The sequence below is a fragment of the Anarrhichthys ocellatus genome, unplaced genomic scaffold (assembly GCF_004355925.1).
Source record: "Anarrhichthys ocellatus isolate YVR2014 unplaced genomic scaffold, GSC_Weel_1.0 scaffold49, whole genome shotgun sequence".
NCBI lineage: Eukaryota > Metazoa > Chordata > Actinopteri > Perciformes > Anarhichadidae > Anarrhichthys > Anarrhichthys ocellatus.
Genome location: NW_022280079.1, coordinates 1,659,067 through 1,683,866, shown reverse-complemented (window position 1 = coordinate 1,683,866; position 24,800 = coordinate 1,659,067). Strand labels below are relative to the sequence as shown.

General features: G+C 42.6%; 1 protein-coding gene across 1 annotated transcript in view; it reads right to left on the bottom strand.

Annotated features, from left to right (window-relative positions):
* Positions 1–1,107: 1,107 nt before the first annotated feature.
* arhgef39 (Rho guanine nucleotide exchange factor (GEF) 39) overlaps positions 1,108–24,800 on the bottom strand; it is a 73,978-nt gene continuing 50,285 nt past the window's right edge. Inside the window, exons 8-12 of the mRNA XM_031869838.1 lie at positions 15,059–15,288; positions 8,591–8,679; positions 3,628–3,745; positions 1,858–1,955; positions 1,108–1,728 (exon numbers count right to left, since the gene is read on the bottom strand). Coding sequence (XP_031725698.1) covers positions 1,689–1,728; positions 1,858–1,955; positions 3,628–3,745; positions 8,591–8,679; positions 15,059–15,288 — 575 coding nt within the window. The 3' untranslated portion in view covers positions 1,108–1,688. The remainder of the gene's footprint in view (positions 1,729–1,857; positions 1,956–3,627; positions 3,746–8,590; positions 8,680–15,058; positions 15,289–24,800) is intronic.

The window sequence follows — 24,800 nt, the reverse complement described above, 5'->3', positions numbered from 1 at the left end:
TTTTGGCCCAGAACAAGAACTGTGGCTTTTGACCTCGTGACTTGTGAGGAAGAGCTCTTTTATTGGACAGTATGAATGAGGGGAGCGGTGAGGGGCAAGTGGAAACTGGTTCAGTTGAAGTGAGCGCCTCGTGTTCATAGACAGACTTGAAAAAACATGAACCGAACTTAAAGACTAAATGATGCTTGTCTGATGAAGGTCTTTGGACCAAACTGTTTTCATTGGTGGGAGAAGATGTCGGACAGTGTGCGTTGTCGTTGATGGGTGTGATGAAATACACAATCACTTCTTTTAGAGTTTTATTTGGGACGTTTAAATGATATCCATCTCCATTCATGATTTGTAAACCCTATAAAAGCTTTTGATACCAAAATGGTGTCAAAAATAGCACAATAATAAAATGATCTGTAAAATACACACTACGCTTGAAAATGCAAAATATTGTTAATAAAATGCAGAAGAGAAGCACATATCTGTTGATTGGTTAATAATAGATATAATGAAGGATAAGTAATGTAATAAAACATATAGAACTTTACATCTGTTAACCAGGTTTTCTTGCCTGGATGCAGAAACACGGAAATCATTGCTAGAATACAGTGCAGCTGATTAAATGCACTCATCCCATTCATTATGATAATAATAATAATAACTCATCAGTGTCTCATGTAAAAGCTATGAGTATCTGTATATCTGGTATATAAAACAATCAAATCAGACATTCCAAGAATTGTACATTTGAACAGATGATCACGTTAGTGTGAGGCAGTAAAGCTGAGTAAAGGAGGCGGGAACCGTGGTCATGTGACCCGGTCCAGTCCAGGTCACATGGGCCGGACAGCAGCAACAGAAAGGCTTGGGGTGAACCCGGATGTAGCAGTGTTGTAATAAAGAGTGTACACTGAGCAGCTATCCAGTGTGCTGCAATGTATCATTCTGTCATTCCAATCCATAGTGTGATGATTAATACATTAGGGATCAGCTAGCTTAAAGCCAGGGTAGTAATCTTCTTCTTTTGTTATATTTGTTGAAATTCTCATTATATCCCGACAGAAATCCATAAATCAAACGCTCAGGCCTGAAGGGGGGGGGCTGTCAGTGGTGACTTTCTGTCAGCTCGTGCTGTAAATACGTTCACTGGAAAAGAGACATCATCACTACGTTATCACTACGTCACTAGCTGGATATTCAGTTGGACCATTCTTTAAATCAAGCATACTGTTGCGAGTTTCTCAAGATGACCTACCCTAGACTCTGGATTATATTGACCACTATTATATAGAAAATAAGACATTATAAGATAATAATTAATATAATAGTCCCTTATAACTATTGTTATTTCAAAATGAGACATTTTTTAAAAGTCTATTTATTTCATAATAGTGTTTTTCCCAAATGTGAGGAGACAATAGACAAAATATAAGAGTCAGGGGAAAGACAACATGAATTCATAAAAAAGGGTGTTTGGAGCAAACCGCTTCCAGTTAAACAGTCATCACATGTTTGGACTTTGAAGCAGCAGATTGAGAGAGTTTCACGTCCAGGATGAGCAGAAGCTGCTGTTAGTAATAATCAGAATCTCCTGACTTGCACCGTAAAAAGTGCTTTTGTGTGTATTTGGCAAAACCGAGTGGAGCACAAGAGTGGGTCTGAGGTGATGGTGCAGGATCCACCGTCATCTCCATCCCTCAGAGGATCACACAGCTGGACGAGGACGCCTCTGCACTGCTGGACACACATTCAAATCATATTGGACAAGAAAGCAACCGTATTACTGTAAAGATCAAAGTTAGGTCAAAGGACTGAAAGAGGACTGAAAGCTTGCCAAGAACAATAAAGGAAGTAAAAGGATCCCACCTCTGCTCTGGAGCGTCACACTGCTTCATCCTCTTGGGGGCGCTGCCCTCCCCCTCAACTGGAGGCTTCTGAGCATGCTCACTGGTCTCAGAGCTCACCTGAAGAGATGGGCAGAGGAACCTTTCACTCCATCAGGAGATGGAAACTGGCTCTAGTATTAAAAAGCCTCTGAAAAGTTATGTGTGACTAAATGAGCATTGTTGGGGTCTGACTCTGACCTCATGGCTGACTCGGGCCCTCACATGTGCTTTTAAACAAAGGAGCACATGCTGGCCTTCTTTCAACAAGGGGCTGATCTGGGTGCTGATAAGGCCAGGCTCCAAGGAAGGTGACCACACCCAACAGCTCCAGCCAAACTTAAATGCTGGCCCCTCATTGGCCAAAAGGGACTCCCCACTGGTTTTATGACCTGAGGACAGGCATCTGATAAAACAAAGTTTCAAATCTCCCCTTTCCGTCCGAGCTCGCTTGGTGCCACGAGGTCCCCAAGGAAACGTTTGCCTCTCAAGAAATCCTATTAGGTCAGAAGTTAAATTCGCTGGACGAACATAGTGTGTTTTTATATTTGAGTTTTTGGATCCTGCAGTGAGAGAACGGATAACTTCTACGACCCGTTCTCTCACCATTAATCTATAAAGTGCCGACCAAAGGACGACAATTCTCATTTTCTTTGCCGAAGAGCCCTCCTCTCTGCAGAGACTGAGCTGATTTGCACCGCGCAATCGAGTGCATTCACCCCTCGAAGGACCGATCGACCGAGGTTACTGTAGTGTTTAGAACGTGTTATTGTGCAAGCATCGCGGACCGCTGAGTCCCGCTGTACTGTGTATTTCCTGCTGCTGTAACCGTGTTGCATTAGATCAGTTACTGCTTGTGGATTTGGAGATTGTGATTTTATTACCAGAAGCACGGCGGGCCGAACCTCGAATCGCCGGCCGGGTTCCGGGGAGATAAGAAAGCAATATTCGTATTTCACCGCGGTGATAATGATCTGCTTTGTTTTGGGTATTATTTTATTTGTTCGGTTTTGTTTTCTCTTCTTTAAATTGGCCCGTGAGTAGGATTTAGAACTGTAACTATCACTGTATAAACATTTAGAGATGTGGCTGGCTGGATGCGACTCTGACCGCAGAGTTTTTACGTGACAGAGAAGCTGTTCTTACATCGTACGGCGGCGCTTAGTGCCTTGCTTTAGAGTTCGGCTTTCCTTTCTTTCTCTCCCTCCTCCTACTAACACGCACACACATACTGATTTAGCTAACCATCTCAGACACGTGGGTACGTAGTCTATTGTCTCAACCCACATTGTGCGTCGATCCACGTGGTTACTAAAATAGTCCATAGATTAATCAGTAGCGAATTTGTTGCAGCCCTCCAGACATTATTTTGACTTAATGCAATGCAGAGCTATTAGATTGTCAAGCATATACAATGGGTTGATTTTAATAACTTAATATCATGCCTCCTGAGAAAAATGGATAGAAAAACCAAAACAATGAGCTAAAAGCGACATTTTAAATTCAGTACTTCATATTTTATTTTCCGTGTTATTACTTCAAGGTCGTGGAGAAGCAAATGGGAACAGATTCCACTCTATCATACATGATCATATCATGAACACGGGGAATGAATCGTGGCTGTATTTCTTTTTCCTACTCGATGAACCTGAATGACGGGACTCAGGAAGTTCAAATGGAAGTTTATTCATTTTGAGGGTGTGTGTGTGTGTGTGTGTGTGTGTGTGTGTGTGTGTGTGTGTGTGTAACTCACCATGTTTCTCTTCCTGCTGCTGCTCGGCGTGTTGTGGCTGTCGGCGGCTGATCGGAGGGGTCTCCGGCACAACTCGTCGTCTCTCTGCTGGACTACGGTCTGCTTAGACTGCAGCTTCCTGTGGAGGCGACACAGTCAGTCAGTCAACATGTTTCAGGTTCTTCTGTACAATTACAGTACTCCCAGAGACAGCATGACTCTCTGGGGAAAACACTTTCAGAAGGTGTCAGTGCTCTACTGGCCTTGATCGTAGGCCATCCTGACCATAACACCCGGTAAGTGCGAGGAGTCTCTCATAGCCGACCTACCTCTACACAGTATCACTCTGGTACAGGGGAAACACTCTGGTTTCTTTGTATTTCTTTAAAGCAATCACGGCGCTAAGCACAGGATGCAGTGGCGGAGCTCTTGCTTAACAGGAGGAGGAGAATACGCGGCCAATGGCGGCCTTATCCTCACGGTGTTCATGCAGGGAGTCAGACTACTTTAGGAGTAGCGGACGTCAGACGGCGGCTGGTGTTGCCACGGTTAAACGCCTCACATTTGAACAAGCGTCAGGTAAAAAGTCAAAGGGCTCTAGAGCGAGGCTTTGGTTTGTCCCTTCTGGGCTGCTGTACATACGGTGCGACATGGTGGAGTCTGTGTAGATATGAAGGCAAACGAAGACAACCATTCTTGGTTTCAGGAGATTATACACGAATGAAAACAAAGATTATTATATTGAATTTCTGCTTATAGATCCCCCTGAATCCTCCACACTGGGCCTATAACAAGAGAAGAGAATGCAGAGAAATGTGCAGCAGCACAAGCGTCCTCCATGCTGTCCGTACGCGATGTCCGCCTACAGACCATCTTCACAGCTTGATGGCTAAAACAAACACTCATCTCCAAAATCAAAAACTACTTTTTCAGCCAAATTTAGCTGCTTCCTTTTGATAGACATACTTTTCCGATGTTATGAAGATTTACATTCACAGCATCATGAGTGCATGGTTACATTAATGGCTGATTTGGACATATTGTATCTATACATGAAGGAACCACAAAGTAGGATCAATCTCATCCCACCACACACACTGCTGTAACAACGGCCACAGAGTGACAAATATATCATATTAGTATTTATTAATGGATATAAAATAACATGCATCTTTCCATCCTTACCTTAGTTTAGGCAACACAATTCAGACGGCAACTGGCATTACCACGGTTTTGCACAATTATTTTTATTTTGTAAATTTACCACTTAAATCTCAGAGATTATCCAAGTTTTGTTTCTTGTAAATGAACAATTTAATCTCTTTTTTCTCAATATATTCATCGGTCAGAATATTACCCTCCTATTCTAGCTCTGTATTTTTTTCTTTTACCTGATGTAGAAACTGTTGGTGAAATGACCTTTAACATAAACTCATATTCAGTGCTATGATCTGTGTTCCATAACAGTAAGTACATTAGTACATTACAGAAACCAGAACAGTTTGCTTTAAAGCTGCTTAAATGTATTTTGTGTTCAAAGAAAATCAGAAGAATGTCCACATGTGACCTGAGGACACATGTGACAGATACCACCAGAGTACTTCATAAACTACACAGATTTAGTTATGGACCACAACAATCTGTACAAAATGAACATGATTTCATACGATGATACATTTCCATAATATGGAAATGACCTCGAGTCCTGCACACGACATATATTATAAATGTATGTCACCGGAGAAGGTGGGGGGGGGGGTCAGAGGTCACATAGAGAGAGGACAAAGAGTTAAATTGTCTTTAGCCGTCACTACATCCCTAATGGTCAACCTCACTGTTCACTTACTGTCACCAGGCATCGATCTGCACACTAATTAAGTCCCTTGGCTAAGACGTACGTGTGTGTGTGTGTGTGTGTGCGTGTGTGTCTGTCGGTATCGATACGATTTTTTTAACAAAAGGAGGGAAAAAAAACTTCAATCAAGAGGGAAACAGTAGAAACTTTCTTGAAGTTCTCTGCAGTCACAGACAGAAGGGAGCTGGTGGTTATGTGAAGATGAGTGTGTGTGTGTGTGTGTGTGTTTAAAGGGAGTATTTTGCTTGGAAACAATGGCTACCAATCTGATATGACTTTACTACACAAAATAATACATTTTTTATAATCATTAAGAACATTCGATAGATTCAGAGATGTCAGTCCAGGCAGTGTGTATCTCTGTTAAATCAATAATTTAGGTTGCGCACACACACACGCACGCACGCACACACACACACACACACACACACACACACATACACACACGCGCACACACACACACACACACACACACACACACACACACACCAGTGGTGTGAGTGCTGCTGACCCCTGGTCCTCTCAGCCTGTCCTCTCCTCAGTCCTCCACCACAGCTAATTACACTCCCTGGAGTTTAGAGCCATCAGCCTGCACCCCCCCCCCCCAATTCTGCTGGGTGGTCCGACCTCTTTGACAGCCCCCCCCCCTCCTCTCTGACAAAGTGATTGACTAATTAGCCTGGCCGGGCACGCCCGGGGTCGGGGCCTTCAGCGGAGCTGGCCCCTCAGCACAGCGGAGCTGACCCGGACCCTCCTGCCAGGCCTACTGAGGTCTGGCTGATCAATGATGAGGCGCTGTCTGAGAGACAGACAGGCCTGAGGTACAGTATCAGCCTGTGTGAGAGTCATTCTTTACCCACTGAGAGTTAGGACAATGAAAATCCTCCACACACCGAGCCCACAATCTATTCTTCCTATCGATGACACACACAGTTTACCGCTTTCAATAAGATAATGAGAAACAGGAACATATCTAGGAAGTGTGAAATACAACACACACTCGTGTATTTACTTTTTGTGGATGCATCTCTGTGTCATAATGAAATCAAAAGCATGTTAGGATACTAAAACATAAAGGATACTTCTTTAGTCTTTTCTCTTTAGCCCCTCTGGGTCGCACGGTTCAACTAATAATACAGAAACTGTGCACGTGCTCTCACGATCCATTCAAAAACATCCACAACCTGCTACCGGGTCAGGCTGGTCTCATCCAGTATTTGTAGCTATACCTACGAAAAATATTGCGCCGTAATTTGTAGATATCCCAAAAAATGATTTTGTATGTTTTCCATATAATCCTGAACGAGGAAGTAGATGGGTCCATCAAACAACCATCTTTCAGCCAGGAGGCCGCGTCTTCAGTAACAGCACCTACGTAGTTATGTTAACCCAAACAACGATCTCTTCCAAACCCTAACTGAGTGGTTCTGTTGCCTTAACCTAACAGAGTTGTTTTTCCTGTGAAGACGCAAGTTTATTTTGAAAAGACAGTATGCATTGTGATGTCATGAGAGGGAGGGTCATCAACGGGAGATACATCACCTCCCGGTGGTTGCAGCAAGGACTAGAACCCATCATGACATCGGGGTAATGAACTACATTTCCCATAGTCAGCAGGGGCCAAGGTGGCGGCCCTGCTGAAAGAGAGGGGACTGATTACCCGGGAGAGGTTGGTGTGGACAAAGAAGGAAATGTTTGGAGAGAGGAGGAGGACAGGAGCGCACAAAGAGGAAAAGAGTTTTATGTTAAAGACAACAAACCCGAAGAAAACGGAAGATACTTATGTTTGGTTTTTGTAGCGGCTTTCGGCTGGACTGAAGTTCACCTTTTGTTTAAAGAATCTAAATATATGATTTTGAGTTAGAACACAACCGCTTGTTGTCTTCATTTGTGCACCCACGTGAGCACAAAGGGTTGTCTGGTAACCGCAGGATCAACGGTTCGATCCTCGACTGGGACGTGCCACGTGTCGAAGTGTCCCTGAGCAAGACACTGAACCCCCGGCTCCCCGGGCGCCTGTCATTGGCAGCCCACTGCTCCCTATATACAGGGATGGGTCAAATGCAGAGGTCAAATTTCGTGTATGTGTATATGACAATAAAAAGGGTTTCTTTTCTATTCTACAAGCCGATCCCGACCTCTCAAGACATCACAGCATGTAATGAGCGGAAATTGACACGTACTGCTGGACTTTTGTAGGAAAACACACAAAAATGAGGAGTAACTAGTAATAACATTTATTTACAATTAACACTTGAAATGCTGAGGGTCAAGTGCCTTCATCGAGTGGTACATGGACTCTAGTCTAGTTTCTGCCCAAGCAGTGAGCGGAGGAGCCGGGGATCCAATCGTCGTTCTCATTGGAAGACGTAACGCTCTTCCTCTGAGCCAAAGCCAGGCTGCCCTATCCACACACACTTCTATATCAGAACACAACTTTGATGTCATTATCATTATTCAATTAGCCACAATTGAATCTGAAAGTATGGGTTACAAATCTGTTCAGGTTTTTTTTTTCTACCATGTCTGCACATTTGCTGTTTGACATTGGCAGAGAAGATTTGGCAAATTTTTCATGGGCTAACCCACATACTCAGCTGTGCTGCTCATCCCACAAATGCATGTTCCTTACAAATGTGGCTCCATTTAAAAGGGAAATAAACAGGCTTTCCAACGGTATAAGATTTATTGCCAAGAAGCATTGTTACAACAGAGAAATAATCTATTTCCAGATTCCGTGTTACACTTTTAAAGTCCAAACTAGATATCTGTTAAATGTTTTAAAACTAAAAGAACTCTAACTGTATATCAGGCTGGATTTCGGGGTAAATGATGTCAGTTAGACGAAATGGAGCAGACATAAAATACATGTTGGGTTTGAATACATCACTCAGAATCAGCCTTTAATACAGAACATAAAGTGCTGCAATGAGCTATTAGCAGACAGAGTGGAACCTATTTGAGCGTTAGACCTGGGGAGGTTGAGGGTTAAGATGTCAGGTTGAGTCTTGGGTTGGGGTTAGGCAATGAGTAGTAATGGTTAAGATTAGGGTAAGAGGCATTATGTCAGTATGTGGGCGAGGGCGCTCACTAGTATACATGTGAAACATATTTGCAGCAGGTACGTACCCGATAGCTGAGCTCAGGCTTTGGTACCAGTCATTGAGATCCTCCTGGTTGCAAGACATCAGCAGCAGTTTGGCTTTGGGGAAGGTTAACTGAGGAAGAGGAGGAAGAGGAGAGGTAAGACTGATGGGGTTCCCTTTCAAGGACCCCTAATCAGGACTGGGCAATATGGCCAAAATCTTCTATCATGATATAGGCAATTTAATATCTCCATTACGACATACATCTCAATGTGGCATCTTTTCTGCTCATTCAATAAATAGACTGTATGAAATAACCACATGGTGAAGCCTACTTCTGTATTCGCCTGTGTGAATTAAAACTGCTGAGTATTTTCTCATTTTATTAAGAACTTTAGTGCAAAATGATATTAGTGTGCAATTGTTATTATTAATCTAGGCAGCTAAACAGCAACATTTCTCAATGTGTAATAGTTGGTTTTGTGCATATTCACGTCCTAAACTAAAACCACAGGCACAGTCCTTTATTGAAATATGTTTTCAGACTTTACTATTTGTCAATAAAGCACATCATTTAAACCCTAACCCCACCTAGATCACTCAGGACCTCTGAGCAGTCACTCCTGGGGGCCCCTCTGGCTCCACACAACCTCAGGAGCCACCGTGCCTTCTCTGTTGCGGGCCCGTCTGACAAACCGACCCGCTCATCTGATCTGCCCCCTGTGCCCCCCCCCCCCTTCTTTGGCTTTGAAATGTACTTGATCTGCAGCTACTAACACTTTGTGCATTGTGCTCCTCATTGATTCCATCTCCACTTATGTAGAAGCATGTTTTTGTTGTTTGCTCTGTTGAAGGGAGACAATGGAGAAATGTACATGATGAACATTGTCTCGTATCAACACATATCAGAGCGACACTTGTCAAAAGCGTCAGAAAATAAATTGGGCGTCAAGTTACATTACGCAGAAGGTTATCCACAGAATACTGTCACAATGAATGTCATTAAACACAACTAAGTTCTATGACTTTTCCGTAACTTTCAAAGATTTGATTAACTACATCAGGACTTTTCAGGCCTGGAATATGAGATTGTGAAATTCCATAATTGTCCAGATTAGTTGGGTGTTTGGATGACGTTATGGCACATATGTCACACTGACATTAGCAGCACAGCTAAGACTTCATCATTCATATCAGTGAGACTTTAGTGCGATACCTCTAACTGTACTGTTCAGGGCTCTGTGCTGCCATATTGCTAGCTCATATTTCTACTTCTACCTGTATCCTGTAGTAACAGGTTTGGTTTGGTGCAATGAGTGAAGACATGCACCGTCTACCACTCAGACACCAGAGTTCCCCTCTGAAGAAATCATGCAGCAAGTTATCTTCAACAACCAGAGACGACAGGGTTTCTCTATGTTTAAGAGTCAATGTGGAAGTAGGGGGCAGCATTTCACATCTACTACTGGGTCCAAACAATATAAAATTACAGTTATTAATTATTTGAAAAAAACCCAACAGCTAACCTGGGAGAGCGCCCCCCCCCTCCAGATCAGCAGACTTTGTGTTGCTGCCGTTACACAGGTCAGACCTGTGCTGTGCTCTGCTAACTGACGGTCCGTCTCCAGAGCCGCCGCACACTCTGATCCCAGAGAAGTAGTTTGGTAGCAGGGAGGACGTTGTTTATGTAGAATCTAGACGTACACAGAAGCCCTCGGGCCGCTCTACTTCTTTGTCCCCTCATGTTGGACTGAGGACAGACTGGAAGCTACAGTGACTCGATCTCCTCTCGAGGCACAAGTGGTGTTATAAGACAGGACGGTTGCTGGTTAGATATCTCTGCAACGCAATACAGAGATGTCTTTGACATCCTCACATTCAGTTGATCATGTTAGTTAAATTGTTGACAAGAAGTCTGGCCTGATCTTACACATCGCCCCCTTAAAGAACTTTGCCAGGAGAAATCAAAGTTCTCCAGGACATTCTTCAGAAGCTGCACCATGATTTGCTTTCGCAATAGAAAACTGTGGATTTATTAGCATTTGGTTGTATGTTAGTATCCTCACCATCTGTCAGTAATCACAGTCCTCTCTACAGCAGGGCCTGAGACCGCAGTAACATTGTAAAAACAGTAGAGGGCAGGCCAAAGCAAGCAAAAAGCTCTCGTCTCTACCAGCTCTTCATACAGAAATCCCCCGCTGCTCCTCACAGGCCTCCAACGCCCTCAAAAACTGAAATGTGAAGGTAAAGAAAACAGGGAAATGTCTAGCAAAGCAACAGAATCTGTCACATTTACAGGAGAAACACCACGGACGTGTTCTCGGGACTCCTTTACAGAGTGACAGGGTCCTCTTCCTTTGAGTAAACAGTAATTACCAACTCTCTCATGAAGCCAGCCTCAGATTGTACTTGTCAAACAAACCAAAAGGAGTTGTGCGAGCCCAAACAAAAGGGGCTTTTACGGCGGCATAATTACACTAGGAAAGCTATTACAGGGGATCAGAATTAGGCCTGCAGCATATTAAATGACCCTTCACATTTACCTGCGGCTGCAACCTCTACACAGGAAGCTAGCTTGTTGAGAGGTGACATATCGATTATTTCCATGCGTATTTGGACAGAACTTAACACTGGTACAGAGGAGAGTATAGCTCATCAAACACAATGATGTTTCTACTAATTATACTTTAAATAGATTAAGATGTCACAGGTACCATCATCAAAAGTATTATCTAATTACAGAGTTCAGCGGGTAGTGCCGAACTGAGTGCCGCACGATAGTAGGCACTCGCCACTTGGGGGACGGTGGGTGATTTATGCACAAATAGATTCCACTTCTATTGCAACGCGGTAATTAGGGATTTGTCAGGAAATCTGACCCTCTTAGGTAGAAATTACTTTGTATAATAAGAGACGGCGGAGCACGGAGCATCATCGCCGCACATAATTTAGCTTGATTATTTATACATCAAAGGGAATCTGTCAGGGATGTGAGAAAATATTCAAGCGGCAAGGGGGATATTAGCGGGAGGAAGACTGCAGACGGAGGGAGGGAGGAAATAAGGAAGGTCGACAGATGGAGGGAGAGAAGACAGAAGATGAAAAATGTGGGGAGAGCCACAACTAAAAGCTAGCTCTCTACAAATGTGTGACCAAGAAAAAGAAAAAGAAAAAAAAACACGGGAAATTTTAATAAAAGGCCCCCCCCCCCCCCCCCCCCCCCTTCAAACTTTGCATATAGATTGCCATGGCATTTACAGCTGTCAAATTTAATTTGCCTTTAATTCTTCATGGCCCTGGACGAGGAGGGCCCTGGAGTGCTGACAGCCCTTTTCCTTGAGCTCAGGTAGGGGCCCGGGATCAATAATGTGTCCTTATGAGAAATTACGTGTAATGCTATTGAGTATGCATTTGGGCCTCGGCGGGATAAGAGGCTAATGAAATGCCATTTCTGCCGTTAGATAACGCGCGGCGGGCTCGGCGACAGGCTTGAGGAAGATGTATTTACTGGAGGGCCGGAAGAGATGGATCTGCAGCCTAATCTGATCCAGCAACTGAGAGATTCTGTTACAGCAGGCAGCTATCACCCCCCCCCCCCACACACACACACACACACACACACACACACTGGAATAATCTCCCCGTCTGCAGCCTTTTCATTAGTCCCTTGAAGGATGCCTTTAATTCACACTGCCTTCAACAGATGGAGTCAAACAGACCTGGTCATGACGACACGTCACCAGGTCCTCAGTCCTTTGTTTAGTTCTCTAGACTCTACTGAATGGCAGAGGAGCCTATTGGCTGATTATTAGGCAGGTAAAGCAGCTACATTGACACCAACCAGTTATCAGAGCTCTTATATTAGAAATCAAATTACAATACATTTCATGGTGCTGACCAACGTGTGTGTGTGTGCTGAATGCTGTCAAGTCTCAAAAACTGAGGTTAAACTCTTTCATTATTAGTCAATCAACAGGAAATCAGAAAAAGTCTTCAGTCAAACTTACATTCATGTCCTAGTCATGAACTGAATATCATAAACAAATATGAAACAAAACATACAAAGTTGGTCCAACAAGAAAATAAATAAATGTAACGATGTCATCCTGAGCTCTGGAAAAATGTAATGCAGCTGAAGGATTCATTATTAATAGCAAAAATAAAAGATGGATCAATCTATTCATTTATTAAAAACAATTGTTAGTTGCAGCCTAATCTCAAGTATGGCTGCTTATGTTTAGACAGCATTTACTACAATGATGGAACTTTGCCTTCTTTTGTGAAATTCATTTGAGAAAAGTATATTTATATATAGTTGTGAGACTGAGTCAGTGTTAACTGAAATATAGAAGGTGATTTGACATGAATTGAACCTTTTTTATTTTCCGAAACACAATTTAAAAGCTGCAACTATAGATTTTTTTTTCATTATCCGTTCCATCTACTTATTACTGTTTTTAATCATTTAGTATCAAAACTTACTTTGTTTTTAAATTAGAGCTGAAACAAGAAGTTAGTCAATTATTTGATTGATAGACAGAAAGTTAATTGGCAACAATTCTGATCATTTGTTAATTATTACAGCAAATATTCTCTGGTTTCATCTTGTGAGAGGAGTCTCTGTTTTATATTGAATATCTGTGTAGATGTCATCATAGTTTGTAAGAACTGGTGATGTTTTTGGACATTTAATAGACCAAAGGATTGTTGGATTATTTGAAAAAAAAGACAGGTTAATTATGAATTTAAATGATCATGAAGTGCAGCCCTGTTTAAAGTGAGTCTTCCTTTGACCAACAGCTAAAACACATGTTCCAGCTTCTTAAATGTGCTACACGTCTCACTTTGATGTGTTAAAGTTATAAATAATAATAATAGATGAAAAATCAGCTGTTGAATTATAATTGTTTCATTTCTTTATTAGGTCACTCAGCGTCTCAGTAGCGTACAGTGCTGGTGCTCTAATGTCATAACGTTGTGGACAGGCAGCAGTGTGAGGAATCAAACCTCCGCACCTCCACCGTGCATCACGGGAAGCACATTAGCTGCACAACATAAAGAGCTCCTTCTGCCCAAATGAATATTGATACCATGCTGCAGTGGCACTAAACACTCGCTGCATAAACGCTTCCGTTACTCACTCAATGACGCGCAACTCATTCCTTTGAATGTTTCATGACAGCAGCTACATCATTTAGACACAATTTGTCAGCCGGCAGCTGTACCGAGACCTGGGAGACGGATCAGACCGAGAGCAGAGACGCGTTACAAGTTCAACTTCTGGGCGACTTCGACAAGGGTGTGAAGGGATGAGGGAGGAGGAGAGCAGAGGGAGCACGAGTCCTCTCTGACAATCACCACTAAATGACATTTTAATTCAGGGAACCTCTGTGTGGCACATTATACAACAGCAAGCGGCACGGACATAAGTAAGACAAATCCGGGCAACATGCATCGGAAGTGGAAATGAAATAATGCCTCTGCTAAGGACTCACTCATGTGTGTATTCAAATCAATGAACAGATGTCTCCCCACCTGCTGCCCAACAAACACTCGCAGCATCTTCAACTTGTCCCAAAGCTTTTTAACACTTACACATGAAAGATGAATAATCCGGTGTCTGTATGATGTATCATAATGTATGATATGTGCAGAACAACAGACATGGCTTGATACATCTGCTATGATAAAACATCTCCTTGTGGTAGAGGTCTCAGTGCAGACTCTTTTTATTGAGTTATGTTTAATATTGGAGAGACACAAATCGCATACTGTGCACTACATACCCAAGATGCATCATTCCACATACTGTAGTGTGACTAAGCTGTCGTATGAATCTTTTGGGATGTGCTGAACTGTAATAACCCCGCCACTTCTTGAAAGAGATACGTAACCATGGTAACCTGTTCCAACCTTGTGTGGTGATGATGATGATGATGTGTGAGAATCATAAAGTCTGAACTAATTTTTTTTTTTAAATGACAACACTATTCGTTTCATATTTAGGTTTCCAACATACAAAACAAATCTCACATTCTGTTTTAGCGTAATAAACATCAAGTCAGTCTGGAATCCTGGACGCAGTCAAAGACTCACTTCCTGCTCTGGTGGGACAAAAATTAAATAATATTCTGAAATATACGCTGCATTGATTTTCCAAGTCTATTTCAATACAATATGTACATAGCACGTGCACATTGAATGAGTTATTGGTGACTGAAACAGAAAGAGAGGCTGGACAAAATACACGGTCCTCATTCTATTACATTCTTAAATTCAGTATTGGAATACATCTTTGCACAAAACAAGACCTTTGTCTCTTGTATTTAGATAGATTTGAATGTAAACCTATCCTGTCCTCATTCTGGAAGATATATTATGGATATAGAATGAAAGCTTTCCTCCTGCTTTTCCTGTAAGCCAGTTTGCTCCTTGCTGTTTTCCCCTCTGACTGAGCTGAACTCCATCTTAAACAATACTCCGCTACTTTGTCACGGAGTCTGACACTCACGCTGAGCAGGCCTCCCTGGCTCCTGGTGTGGCCAAACACCTTCTCCACAGTGCAGTCCTGCAGCGGGAAGGCGTGCTGGCCGGCAAACTTGTCTCTGTTGGTGAATTGCAGCGGGCTGCAGTGCTTGGCCTGCAGCAGCATGTCAGAGAACAGGAAGAACATCTTGGGCGTAGCGTCCGCCCCTTTAGGAGGAACCACCTTGAGCCAGCCCTCGCGGATGTACCACCTCCCTGTGATAGGAAACAGAGACAATCATTATCTGAGACAACGGGGACAGATCTCACATATAACAGACACAAAGAGTCCCTTTATGGCCATTTGAAGTTACCAAAGCACTCGACTGTAGATGATGTGGCTCGATAGCATTACGTCAAATCGGAATCAGTTTTGAATCTGCTCATCAAATCATTTTAGGTGGTTTGTAAGATGAACCATCTTTGTTAAAAAATGTGTATTGTTTTCATTTCACTCAGTATCAAAGTGAAACCACAGAAATGCTCTTTACCGGCGAGATGTGCTGCAGCTGTATATTAATTCGATACTACCATCCAGCTAATATTAAGATAAATTGCCGATTTTATTTAGCTAATTTAATAGTCTGCCTCGAAAGAACGACAGCCGTCCAGCTGCTGCTCGGCTGTCAGAGAGTGACGGTGGGGAACCTCTAACTTAGTGAATGAAGGCTTTATTTTAAATTTGTTTTGTTGGAACAGTGCAATAACTAAACAAGATGGTTTTTGGTGAGTTTAATTTTGTTGCTGTCAACTGCAGTGTGTTTAACGATAAATAAACAAGGCAGCTCAAGCCGCCGTAACACACACACACACACACCTGCGGAGTGAACAGGACAGACAGTTGTTGCACTGGTCCCAGTAACACGGACGCCCAGTGCTGTCCGTCTAAAGGTAACACAAATAACTCCATTCATTACTTTAACATGGACGCTACAGACAGCATCCAGCTTGATGCCAAGTAGGTTTCCGGGTACCATAAATTTGATTTGGTTCGTTAGTGCAAAACATAACCACAGTAAGAGAAAAGGAAACTACAAGTAATTAGAAAAATTAGGAAGCAAATATAAAATAGTCCAAAATATGGAAAAAAAGATGGAACAGATGTAGATTATATCTGACTTAAAATGAAAGATGTGAAGGAGAGAATGACAATGAAAATATGAAAAAGGTACATTATATGTCAATGAAAGAGTTTTTTAGAAGTGGTAGTTTTTTTTGTAGAAATGTGCAAATGTTCACATTATTAAATATAAGACTTTTTAATGTACAGAGTTATTGTCTGAAAGAGGTTTAAGGTAAAGCATATCGAGAGATGTAAAGACATGAATGCAACATGTAGGGTTTAGATAAATATCTAAACAGGGACTAAACCCCTCTGCACATTTTGCACTTTGGTTGACTTTAAAGTGAAAGTGTATACATACAGTCTGCCATGTCAGTCTTGTTAACGACTGTCAGCACATTTGTAACAATAACCAGTTTTTTTGCAGATGCCTATCATGACAGAAAGAGGCTAAAGAGAGGTTGTAAATGAAACATTTGCTTAGGGATCTTGGAACCGGATCCAAAATGGAATTGGCTGTCAGATCACCTCCCTACAGCTGGCTATTAAGTCCTATTTTGGCAACTGTCAGTGATTGATCAGGTCTCCATCTCTTTTCTATTAATTCTTCACACAACTACGTCCGTCACTTTCCATGTGAACAACCAAATGCAACACCATGAGTGCCTATGAGGAGAGACTGTTATCCCCATCCCTCTCTGTGACAGCAGGCTTGTCTCCCTGCCTTCAAGTGTGGCCATGCACAACACGCCAAGGTTGAGCTTCACTCAATGCTGTGCCTGCATCATGAGTAGACACAGACGGAGCTCTAAAGCTGCTGTTGCTCTGCTAACTTGCTTCTCATGCTAAACCTTCTGTGTAGACACAGTGCAAGTCAAAGCATTTCAAAAGTTTGGGAAGGATTGTTGGACGTGTTGACATTTTTTTATGTCGAAAGCTGCTTCAAGGAACTTTCATTTTTTGTTGACTTTGGCAGCCCCTGTGGACGAAAGTGGTAGTGTTTTCGAGCACCAGAGACCCTTTAGAAAACAACATTTTTACTGCAGCAGGCGACTGACAGTCTGCCCCGCTCAGTCCTGGTTCTCCTGTGCCTCCCTGACCTCCAGGGGGTCCACCAATACGTCCTGGGTGTCCAGCAGCGTGGTGTCGGTGTTGGCTCCCAGAGAGGAGAAGCTCTGCTCCTGGAGGAGGAAGAGGAGACACTTCTGCAGGGTGCTGAGTTCTCTTCCTCCCTCCGGAGCTCCGACTGCAGGTTGGAAGTTGGCAGCAAAGCCTGAACCTGGTCTGTCCACGGTGGACCGGTCTCTGCTGGAGGATCTGGGTCTGTCCACGGTGGAGCGGTCTCTGCTGGAGGTAGTTTCTGGTAAACCTGCATGATTGCATCTGCTCTCATCAGAATCAGACCCGGTGGCACCGATGACGATCATTAAGAAGAACTAAATAGAAATAGAAAATCTTCTTGCTGATAGTCTCATTTACTCGGTAGGTACCGTAGGTCATATAGAGGCATCAGTATTACATTGAGACTGTTTCATAACCAGTTAAAAGTTCCTCAACTTCAACCAAAACCACTATCTTTCCCGAACCTTAACCAAAGTGTTTCTGAAGCCTTAAACCTTACCATGTGTAGAATGGGAACCACAGATGTTCCTAACGACTAATTTCCCTGACATTTAAACACAGGTTTAACCTCTGACTTGTCGACTAAATTAAAAGTAAGTCAGTCAAAATTAAGCACAATTTAATCTATATGTGACCGTCAGGAAAAACACCGTGTATTAAATGAGAAATCACTAATCCCATTCTTCACGAGTCAAATCGTATTTTAAATGCCACTGAAACCAATATGATCCCAGTTGCCCAGCTAGGAATGCGCTTCACAAAACCGGTGTGTGGTGTAATATCTGATGAAACGCCAGCAGGGACTGTGGTATCAGATGAGTCGTGGTTTTGGCACCACTTATCCCACAAGTTTGATCCATTGAATCATTGAGTTAGCTGGCGTTAGCCCGCTTTGTTGATTCATAGCACGCTAGATCACTAGCTCTAGTCATTTGCATATGTGCTAGCTGGCAAGCTAGCTAGTTTCAGTGTACTGCTGGCCAATCCAGTCGATCAGGATGTCCATGACTGACTGATGAACCCAGCCACTACTTAGGAAAGAGTAGGTTATTGGTAAATGGAATTGTATTTATCGTGTTTTCTAACCACTCAAATCCCTACACGTACAATTCATGTCAACATTCATACTGATGGCAGAGGCTGCAATACAGGGTGCCACCCCACAAGGTCCCGACAACACCTGCAAAAAACATGGCGTGTGCTCCTCCTCTGCACCATGCGTTGTGTTTTTCTAGTGGATTTTTTAGACGTGCATAAAAGTTGAAATACACTAAACTTTTCAGCGCCAGGCGCGGAGTCTCATCGCTTGCCAAAGTCACACTTGGCCCAGGCAGCCAATCAAATCGAGCAAGAGGCGGGCTTTACTACTTTCTGTTTAGAAGCCGGTAGATGTGTTTGGAACGGACAAAGGCAGACGAAGGGGATATTAGCAGTTTCTAAATACAATGAACTGAATTGTCTTACGTTGTGGTGGCTTACACTACATACACTATACAGTCTATGATTGGACGTTGCTACAGATGTTTCATGGTGACATATTTACATATCACTAGCATTCCTAGTAAAGACAGACATTGGTGCAAGTCATTGGTGTGAAATGAACTAATAGTTCCTTTAAACAATAAGTGTTGGATGTAGAATCACTGGTTCAACACAATCATGGCCTCAAAGCTGAAAGCCCCTCTGCCTTTAGTTGAGTGCAAAGGGCATTGTGATACAATAGTCATCCTATAATACCACTGTCACACTGGAAACCCATGTGTGACAAGCTCCATTGAACACACTGAACAGCCTCATTCGACCCATTCATAGTTGTCACAAGTTAATCCCCGCTCATCACCTCTCACATACTGGAGGCTACAGCTGGAGTTCCTTACACAACACTGTTTAACCCACTGAATAACAGAACTGTACTGAACTGCATTACCTTGAGTTCCAAATGAAGACATGTTTCAGTTGTAGTTCTCTTACATGGTGTCTCTTGTGTAGTTTGTTAGTGAAATCATATTTAAATTCCAGACCATCCCAAATACCAACTCCTGTTCTGCTGATCCATGCCCGATCCAGATCAGGGTCAGAACGTTGGGTTGGACACAGCTCAGGTTAGTTTCAGAGACGGCCCCCTTTTAGACTTGATCTTGCTTGGATTAGTTAATATAATAAAGCTAGAACAAAACCTTTTTATTATATTTGGTGAAATTCTCTTTACATCCCACCAGCAATCAATAACTAAAATGCTCTGAGGGCTGAATGACATGATCGGACAGCCTGCCTGCACTCTGCCTGTGTACTCATGGAGTCTCTCCTAAGCAGCTAGCTTTACAACTATGAGTACTAACAATAGCCATGTTCATTGTTCATGAGGATCATTTTGGGGGAGGGGCTTTGGAGGGAAGCCTGAATTCACGTGCTGTAAGTGTTGCTGACCTGTTGACTTTCTTGCTAGATTTAGCAACTTTTAGAGCGAGTGCTGCAAGCATCTTTCATTGGAAAAGGGATGGCAGTTGAATTTTTTTTTAATCTAGCATACTCATGCTATGATTCCTCTCTAGAGAAAAAATGGAGGTCCTGAATTTTGCACACTTATATTGCAATCTACATTTTATGCCTTGATGCTGCTCACTCAATTTAGGTTTTAAGCCAGTTTGTCAACATTAGAGATCTTTGAGTTTTAGTTCATTTTGACTTAAGGTACTTGTACATTTTGTTAAATCATTTAAAAGGATTTGGATTCAATAATGAATTCGGATTAAACAAATGCCACTGAACCGCAAACAAAGATGACTCCCATTCATTTGGACCACCGATGCAGGTTCAACCAGCATCACTATGTCAGAGTGAAAATGGTTTTACTCAGTGTCCTCAGCATCAAATTGCAGAACTGCAGAGAATCCAGATAATAATGAGAGTAACTAAGCCATGCTGAATTGAACAGATAAATGAGGACGAAAGAATCCAAGACAGACTCAGTAGGAGGCAAGCAGACTGTGAGGAAAGCTCTCATCTCTTTCCCCATGATTGGCAGCAGCGTGATGATAGCTAATAAGCAAGAGGCTGACATTTGGATAGATAAGATGAAAAATTCTGCCTGGGTCCGGGGTGTTTTTGTAATTGCCCCAGCCAGTAGCCTGTGATTGCAGCTAGGCCCGAGTGGCCGGAGCTGTGCCTCTGGGGCTCAGAGAGAACATTTCCAGGTACAGACAAGCCCACTGAGATTAAGTGGCTGGGGCCAGGCGGGGGTCAAATTGCTTTTAAAATGCCATGGGTCTCAAACCGAACAGTCAGGAAACACGCCGTGACTCTCAGGTGTTGTGTGGAGATTGGAACGTTGGTTGTGATCCTTCTAATGAATATTATTTAAATAAAACCCTGCTCGAGCCTTATACAACCCTTTAAAGACATGGAGCAAGTAGTCATTTTGAATGTGTTGTTACAATCACCACTCAGTTCAGGACATTCTGAATAAAAGAGAACTGTAGTGGGAAATGCCCCCCTGAAACAGATCCCTTGCACCTTCAGCTCTTTCCCGATTAACTGACAGACCCCGGGCTTTTATCCTTGTGGTAACTGACATATTTCACTGGACAGGGCTATTCTCTGGTACAAATGCGTTTTCTTGCCTCAAAAGATGCAATAAACACACGTTTCATTAAATTGAATGTGATGCTTTAAGATCTTTAGAAGAGGTACGAGGGCCAGGAGAGGACTTTGATTGGATGCCTGCGTTGTTCTGAGTGACAAGTGACGTATTCAGGTGCGTTTCAATGCTGCAGCTGAGCAGTTAGCTATCTAGCATGCAAACTGACATTAGCGGTGCAATCTGTAAGAGTGTAAGTTAGATAAGTAGCAGACTGTAGCAGGAAAGCAAATGTGGTTGTTGTTTAAAGTCTGATCTGAACAAATCATGACAACAGAATATGTTATCACATGAGATGAATGCGTGGGCAGTAATGTGTTGCATGTTTGCTCAAGTATCAGAATGCTGCCAGTGTCCAGTGTGCTGAAACTGATGCGTTTCAGTGTGGTGATTAGACAGACATGCTGGGATCTCCCTCGGCTTTCTCCACTTTTCAGTGTCTGACCAGGAAGTGTGCGCTAAAGGTCTTCACCTACACGGCCGTCCTGTGGTTTTCAGTTTCGGGGGTGAGGTTTGTACTCTGGGGCAAATAAGATGGACAATAACCAAGTCTCTCAATGTTTGACTCCTGTCTCTTGAAACTAAATAAAAACAATGACTTCAGGTACTTTTGTTTTTAAGAAAGAATTCAAACTAAATCCAGTGCCACTATGGAAAGAAAAATGTAGTTTCCCTAACCATTAAAGTTGTATCAGATACCCCCTATCAGACCCCCTGATGGACAAAGTTGACAGAGCCAGAGGTTGGATGCGCTCTGTGTGAGGAGCAGTCTCTTTGTGGGCCCCGTGCTCTTCAGACCCCCTGCTCACATCTGACCAGCCACGGTGCTTTGAGGCAGCAGCAGGTTCAAAGAGCAGGAAGTGCCAAGCACTCCTCTCCGTGTCCGGGCCTTTCAGCTTCCCTTGTCAAAGAGCACCTCTGCTCTACTACAAAGTCTTTTGGGCCGGACCAGCTGGGGGGTGGGGGGAAATAAAGATTGATCTACAAAGGGACCCGTTCTCCCTGATGTGTCTGAATAACAGAGGCAGAGGGCAGCTGCTGTGGCAGAATGAGGGCCGAGTTTGGCATCGCTAAGTCAACAGACTTCTTTTACTTTGTTTATGACCGAACAATACTGGAGGTATTTTATTGTCGGTCAGGGATGAAGTCCAGTGGAGATTAGAATCATTATTTAGGCGGCCCCTGTGGTCAAAAGCAGTAGTAGTTTTCCCGGAATGAAGACTGCATTTCCCATGAGCGCTAGCGCCTCATGGACATCATAAATAGGTTTGGTCACTCTCAACTGTATACAAACTACTGTTGATTGCCTGGTGCATGTTGGTAATCATCATAGAAAGCTTTGCTCGACAAATGAAGCTAACGTAAGCTTTGTTCAAAGCGTTAGCCAGCTAGTTCTAGCCACCATCATAAATTCATATATTGATGTAAAACCACGTCTTGCAATGCATTTAAAAAAATAAAATATTACACAGCAGTCTCAGAAGAAGAGGGTCAATTCAGAACAGGTTTGTCAATCCAGTCAAGTATTGCAATTCTTTCCATCTGTTGAATGGCTGACTCTTGTTTTCGCCACACTTTCTTTTTGAGCTTTTTACTTTGGTTCATTGGGACAGTTCTTTTCTTTCTCTTCAGCCATAAACACAAAAATAAAATTCTCTAAAAGCAAAATCCCCAGCTGCTTTCTTTTAACAGGCTAACGTACTCACTACCAAACGTTACCTGTGAAAATGTAAGCGTAGGCTATTCCGGTCCCTCCGGTACATTGTTTCGGCGAATTGGATTCAATGACAAGCATTAAGAATGACTAAATAGAAATAGCCAATATTCTCAATGATGGTCTTGTTGACTTATGTAGGTCAAATAGAGGTGACAGTTTAAATTGAGACTGTTTAATAACTAGTTCAGAACTCTCTGTAGGAGCTTTAAGATATGGATGATGAAACCAGGTGAACTCAGGAGTAGGGCTATAGAGGAACAAATCAGACTGCAACTGAATATTTTCACTATCTATAAATCTATTAGTCTATTGTAGGGTGTGAAGATGAACCGAAGCATATCGGAGAAAAACCTAAGCAGTCAGAGATACATTTGACAAAAATTGAATTATCTGTCAGAAACCCTTCTCTGTAACTCTCTGTAAATACACTGTGTGTGTGTGTGTGTGTGTGAGAGAGAGAGAGAGACCTGCCCCTGTCCAGCTAGCTAGCTACATTCCCAAATCACATCATATTTTTTAACATGGTACCTACTTTAAGAAGTTCTCTAAGGCTACATCCACACTATTTTTTTTTTTTATTAAAAATAAAACCTGTGCTGAATCAATATCAAATCACTGCTGAATCAAACAACACTATGTCATATTGATAAAAAGTATCTTTATGGTTTTTGTATCAAATTGCGGAGTGTGAATCGAAGATCAGACATGTGAAAGGGAGAGATAAACACCCTTAGATATGATCAGACTCATTGCATAACCTAAAGGCCAAGATGATGCAAACAGTTGAGCTGACACCAGAGAACGGCTGCTGTGTTTGCTTGATGAATGACTTAACCCTTGTGTTGTCCTCCCGACTGCCATACACCTGTTGTCCTCTGGGGTCAAAAATGACCCCACCTGGTTTGACTGTTTTTAAAGCATACAGTATAAATTGTCAATCAATTCTGTTTTACACCTTCAGTCTTACTTCAGTCCAACCCATTACAACAAATGTTTCCCTTCATTTTGGAATTTAGGGCCAATAGACCTTGTTTACATAAAAGTATACCCTGTTTTTGAGTGAAAATACAATGAAACAATGAATTATTTTGACTTTATATTATTTTTTACTATTTGACTGATCACAGAGAGGTACATATCAAAGTTTAGTGAGGATGCTGTTCTTGAATCATTTGAATTGTTCTAATGGCAGCACATAATCACACCTGTTGTCCTCTGGGGTCAAAAATGACCCCGTCAGGTTTGACTGTTTATAAAGCATATAGTATAAATTATCACCCACCTCTGTGTTTCAACTTCTTAGTCAACTTTATTCCAAGTCATTACCTGACATATAAAACATGTCAATATTCATTTCTGCAACATTTAAATGATTAACTGGGCAAAATTAGTTATTTTTCTGTGAAACTAATAAATCTTCTAAATGTTTCACTGCTAAAAAGGAGAAAAAAGACCCGATGGGTCTGTGTAGGAAGAGCACTTATGAAACATTTCATCATTTCTGTTTCTCGCTAAGTTTTTTTAATGTACATTAAAGCTTTATCTAATGACGTTGTCTGATTGACCTCAAGACACCTGAGAAAAACCCCAACAAAAAGTCCTAACACAATCAGGTGCCACAGTCAGGAACATAAAGGACATCAACTGGAAAGAATCAATGTGAAACAGGATAGAAGATGTGAGACATCTTTGTTTCAAATTGAAGGAACAGGCAGGCAGACACAAATCTGCGGCCTCCCAGGGAAATGGGCCGACTGTCTGCTGTATCGATGTCCCATTGATTCAGGCTTTGTGTCTCACAATCGCACCCCCATCCCCACCCCTCATCTCCTACAGAGCTACTTAATATGTTTGAGGGGCTCCGGCGCTTCTCATCTGTACAAGGCAGAGCACTTTTCTTTTACCCACATTAGAGGCGGTGTTGGTGGGGAGGAAGGAGAATGGGTCGGCGCGGGGTTGTGGGCGCGCTGGCGCTGCTGCTGCTCTGAAGTCTGCCTGGTGGGACCGGAGCTCTATTAGCTGGATAGGAAGCCAGCGGAGCTGCGAGGGCCTGAGAACTCGGATGAGAGGAAGCTTTTGAAACTTCCCACATCGGCATTAGAGAGATGAGCTGCTATTCAGTGCTCGCTCCCAGCCTGCACCAACACATCCGCAAACACACACATAAAAATAAATGTAAAAAAAAAAAC